The sequence below is a fragment of the Teleopsis dalmanni genome, chromosome 1, assembly GCF_002237135.1.
Source record: "Teleopsis dalmanni isolate 2A chromosome 1, ASM223713v2, whole genome shotgun sequence".
NCBI classification, from domain to species: Eukaryota; Metazoa; Arthropoda; class Insecta; order Diptera; family Diopsidae; genus Teleopsis; species Teleopsis dalmanni.
Window position 1 is genome coordinate 106,209,059 of NC_051846.1, and position 3,786 is coordinate 106,212,844.

Consider the following 3,786-nt stretch of genomic DNA (forward strand, 5'->3'; position numbering starts at 1 on the left):
TTGCTCAACTAGAACGAATTTATCGAAATGCACATCCGGACTACCAGCTTTATATTCGACGACGAGACTTCGAAACATTGGGAGAACTAATCGACATGGCTGGTGATTACGAAGCTATACGGGGAGAACAAGAGAAAACCGGACCTCCAAGGCTAAGAGAGGAAAGAAACCACCTAGTCCAATCTTTCGAGCAGAGAATACAAGACGCACCAAATGCATGCCGAAGGTGTGTTAAGTTGGGACATATGGCAAGAATCTGTCGAAATCCAAAAATTCTTTTTTGTTGGATCTGTGGAAAACAGAACACACGAACCCTTGACTGCTGCAAGGAAAATTCGGGAAACGAGATAAGAGGACAGCCAACAGCGGGGAAGCCGTTCTCTCGGAATTCAGGCCCCGCAAGGACTTAAGACTAATCCACGTCAACGAAACTCGAATTACGGCACAAGTTCAACCCCAACAGACTTCTACATAAGTAACAATGTCGCCAGCTCATGTTTCCTCATTGACACTATCTACGTCTCAACAGCAACAACCACAAACTCCTTCAACTCCATCACATCATCTAAATAGCATTTTGAATGAAACAGCTAATTCTAATGATTCCTCAACACTAGCAGTTGCAGCCAATGACAGCAATAACAGTAATAACAGTAGCAGTAATAGTTCAACAAATAGTATTGTAAATAATCAACCAACGATGCCATTACAGAATACAATGAGATTCATATCCATGACGCCAGTACGAGTTGAAGATATCTATAGTCTAGGCCCGGTATCACTTGTCCAGAACCAGCAGCAAAGTAACCAACAACATAACCAGTCAAAAGATAAGCAAACAACAGCAGAAGTGAATAAAATTGCAACTTCAAAGACAGCATCACTATCCAAGCCAAGTATAATACAAAGCACACAATGTCAGATTTACCCAGACAAGCATTCAGTAAAACTGAGAGAAAATTTACAAGAGCAAGCGCCATGTAAATGCCTTGTACCACCATCGCATGATCCAAAAGTAAACAAAGGGATACAAGAATTCCGAATCCCACAAGCACAACGTCAACAAAAGTTAAAATATATCGAAGAAAATCCGAAAGTATTTAGTCTACAGCAATACACACAAGATCATCAAGAATCACAAACTCAAACATACAAGGCACAACGACAACAACGTCCAAGATATATCAAACAAAATCCAGAAGTATTTCATCCAATCCGAGTAATACCAGATCAAGTGCAAGCGCATGAAATACAACCACAGCAAGTTCCACAACATGTTACGCCTATCGAAGAAAATAAACCAGGACTTAGTAAACATCGAATTTCCAATGCATATTCTACACAAGATCACGTAAACCTACAACTGCAAATACAAGATGTACAACAACCACGAGAACAAAAGCGTCAAATCGAAGAGCATGATGTATCATCACGTCCAACACTGCTACAACGTTTAACGATAGTACCAGAGTCATCACATGTCAATCATCCATTGTTACCAACGTCTACAAGTTCAGAATCGTCGTCGCAAACGACACAATGTCATTCGCAAAGTGATTTCAAATCATGGTTACAACCAAAGGAACTTGAGCCCCAGCCGCCATATCTTGTTAATCAGCAACAAGCACCACGAGAAGCACCACCAAGAGATAATCACCAGTCTGGTCCATCATCATCGTCGTCATCAACTACATCGCCACAGAGGAATTCTACTACAGTACGGCCAGTATCGAACAATCGTCATGTACAACCTACAAATTCATTAGATCCATTAGATATCAATGTTTTAGATAGTAAACTTAATACGGAACTATCAAACCAAGAAACTCAAGCAAAGGATAAAGTCAAGCGTGACAGTCAACAAGAACCATGGTCACCACAAGAGGAATGGAACGTCGTTCAACCAAGTAAAAAAGGAAACAAACCAGAAACTCTCGTGAGACGTCTAGACACATTTAAACGAAAGGATGACCATCATCATGTCAAAAACCAAGATGATTACTACAAAATTTTCAAGAGTCCAAAGAAACGAAAGAGAAATCGTGCCTCATTCTAAGAGAAATATACGTATCAAAGCTCATAAAATACTCTGGAAAAAAAAAAAAAAAAAAAAAAAAAACCCACGCTTAAAAAAAAAAACATATAATAAACAAATTTATTGCATTTCATATACAATATAAAATAATATAATCATGATAATATAAATCAATAATAATTTAAAGCAATAAAGATAATAATCACTTTCACCGTTAACAAACTGTCTCCAGTCAGTTGGTTAATTTAACAAAAAAAAATATTCAGGGTGTAGAGTACAAGATAATAAGCAAAGAAACAAGTAGAAAAGGGCTACTCTGATATCATGGTTCAAAAAGCTCAAATTAGCACACTTTTGACAATATATAAGGACCACGAGCGTCCTAAGAAGACAGTATGATCAAGAAAGTTCAAGATGACAACGAATTTCGAAGCAAAGTTTAAACGCACGGCCACACGTGTACGACAAAGACTGGAAGAGCTCGAGGCAAGCAAACCACGCAGCCGTTATTTACCAAATGCAGTAGAACAAATGGACAAACGTTTTAAAAATAAAAGGCAAGGAAGTCAAGTCAGTAAGAAGATCCGAGCCGTAGAAGTCAGTCAAACACAACCTAACATAAGGCCCGCCGACCGTGAATTGCTGCCGAAAGCCATTGGATGGCGAGGTAAAAAAAATCATCACCAAAACATCAGTGACTTACACTCACCGAATAATCAAGTAGATGCTCCAGCAATCTCCACACACGTAAGTGGAGAAAACGATGATCACGATGTATTACAATGCACGTGCAATGACATTTTTGGTGAACTAAGCCCATCACCACCACCACCAGTGGTTGACGAACTATACAACGAATTAATGAATAATGCAGTCGAAGTACAACCACCAGTGGCAGATAACGTCAGAGAGATCGAGGATGAATGGCCACCCGAGTTAAATCAAGCTATCCGCAATGCCAATGGAAAACGAGGTGCAGGAAAAAGAATTAGTTTCAAACGTCTAGTACAAGGCAAAGTATACCAAGTGCAGATCAGCCGGAGAGGAGTAGCAAAAATACGAGTAAAATGAATTGTGCTACCAAAAAAAACAAACTTTTTTTCAGTTCACCGAAGAAGGGAGAGAATGTAAAGGCTGAAATTCCATACAACAATTTCAACCATACATATACTTAAATACAAATCTGACGTCAGACCGTCAGCATAAAAACCAACACCAGCACTCACCCACCAAAATATAACATCGTAAATACCTGAAAAAAATAAGAAATATATTAATATATATTTGGTCACTTAAGTGTACAGACATTACCTGTGATCCACTAGCCAGATGAACCGCGGGCATTGATCCGTAAACCGCACAAACCTAAAGAAGAAGCAATAAACAAAAAGTGAATTTTTTTGAATGAATTTGGAATTTTTTATATATTTTAATTTAAAACATACATTGAACATTTACTAAACAATAAACAACACATTTATTTAATAAACATTTTTTGCACTATTATTTAATAAACCTTTGATAATAGGAAAAAATAAACAAATATATAGAATCACCCAACAACACTCGCTGGTTACGTTTTTTTTAAGATAAACAAAAAAAACATATCACAAGCAATACTTCTGATTTTTAGTTTATGTTATTTTTATTTTACACAAAAGAAATAAAAAAAGACAAAATCACTGCGTTACTAAATTATATTTTTTTATGAACATAAACAAACCACCGACGGAGGAAACAAACTACAAGTC

General features: G+C 37.3%; 1 protein-coding gene across 1 annotated transcript; it reads left to right on the forward strand.

Moving 5' to 3' along the window:
* The first annotated feature begins 481 nt into the window (after positions 1 to 481).
* LOC119664990 (putative uncharacterized protein DDB_G0268364) lies at positions 482 to 2,228 on the forward strand. Its single transcript, XM_038074329.1, has 2 exons — positions 482 to 1,936; positions 2,223 to 2,228. The coding sequence occupies exons 1-2, from the start codon at positions 482 to 484 to the stop codon at positions 2,226 to 2,228; spliced, it is 1,461 nt and encodes a 486-aa protein (XP_037930257.1).
* The last annotated feature ends 1,558 nt before the right edge of the window (positions 2,229 to 3,786 follow it).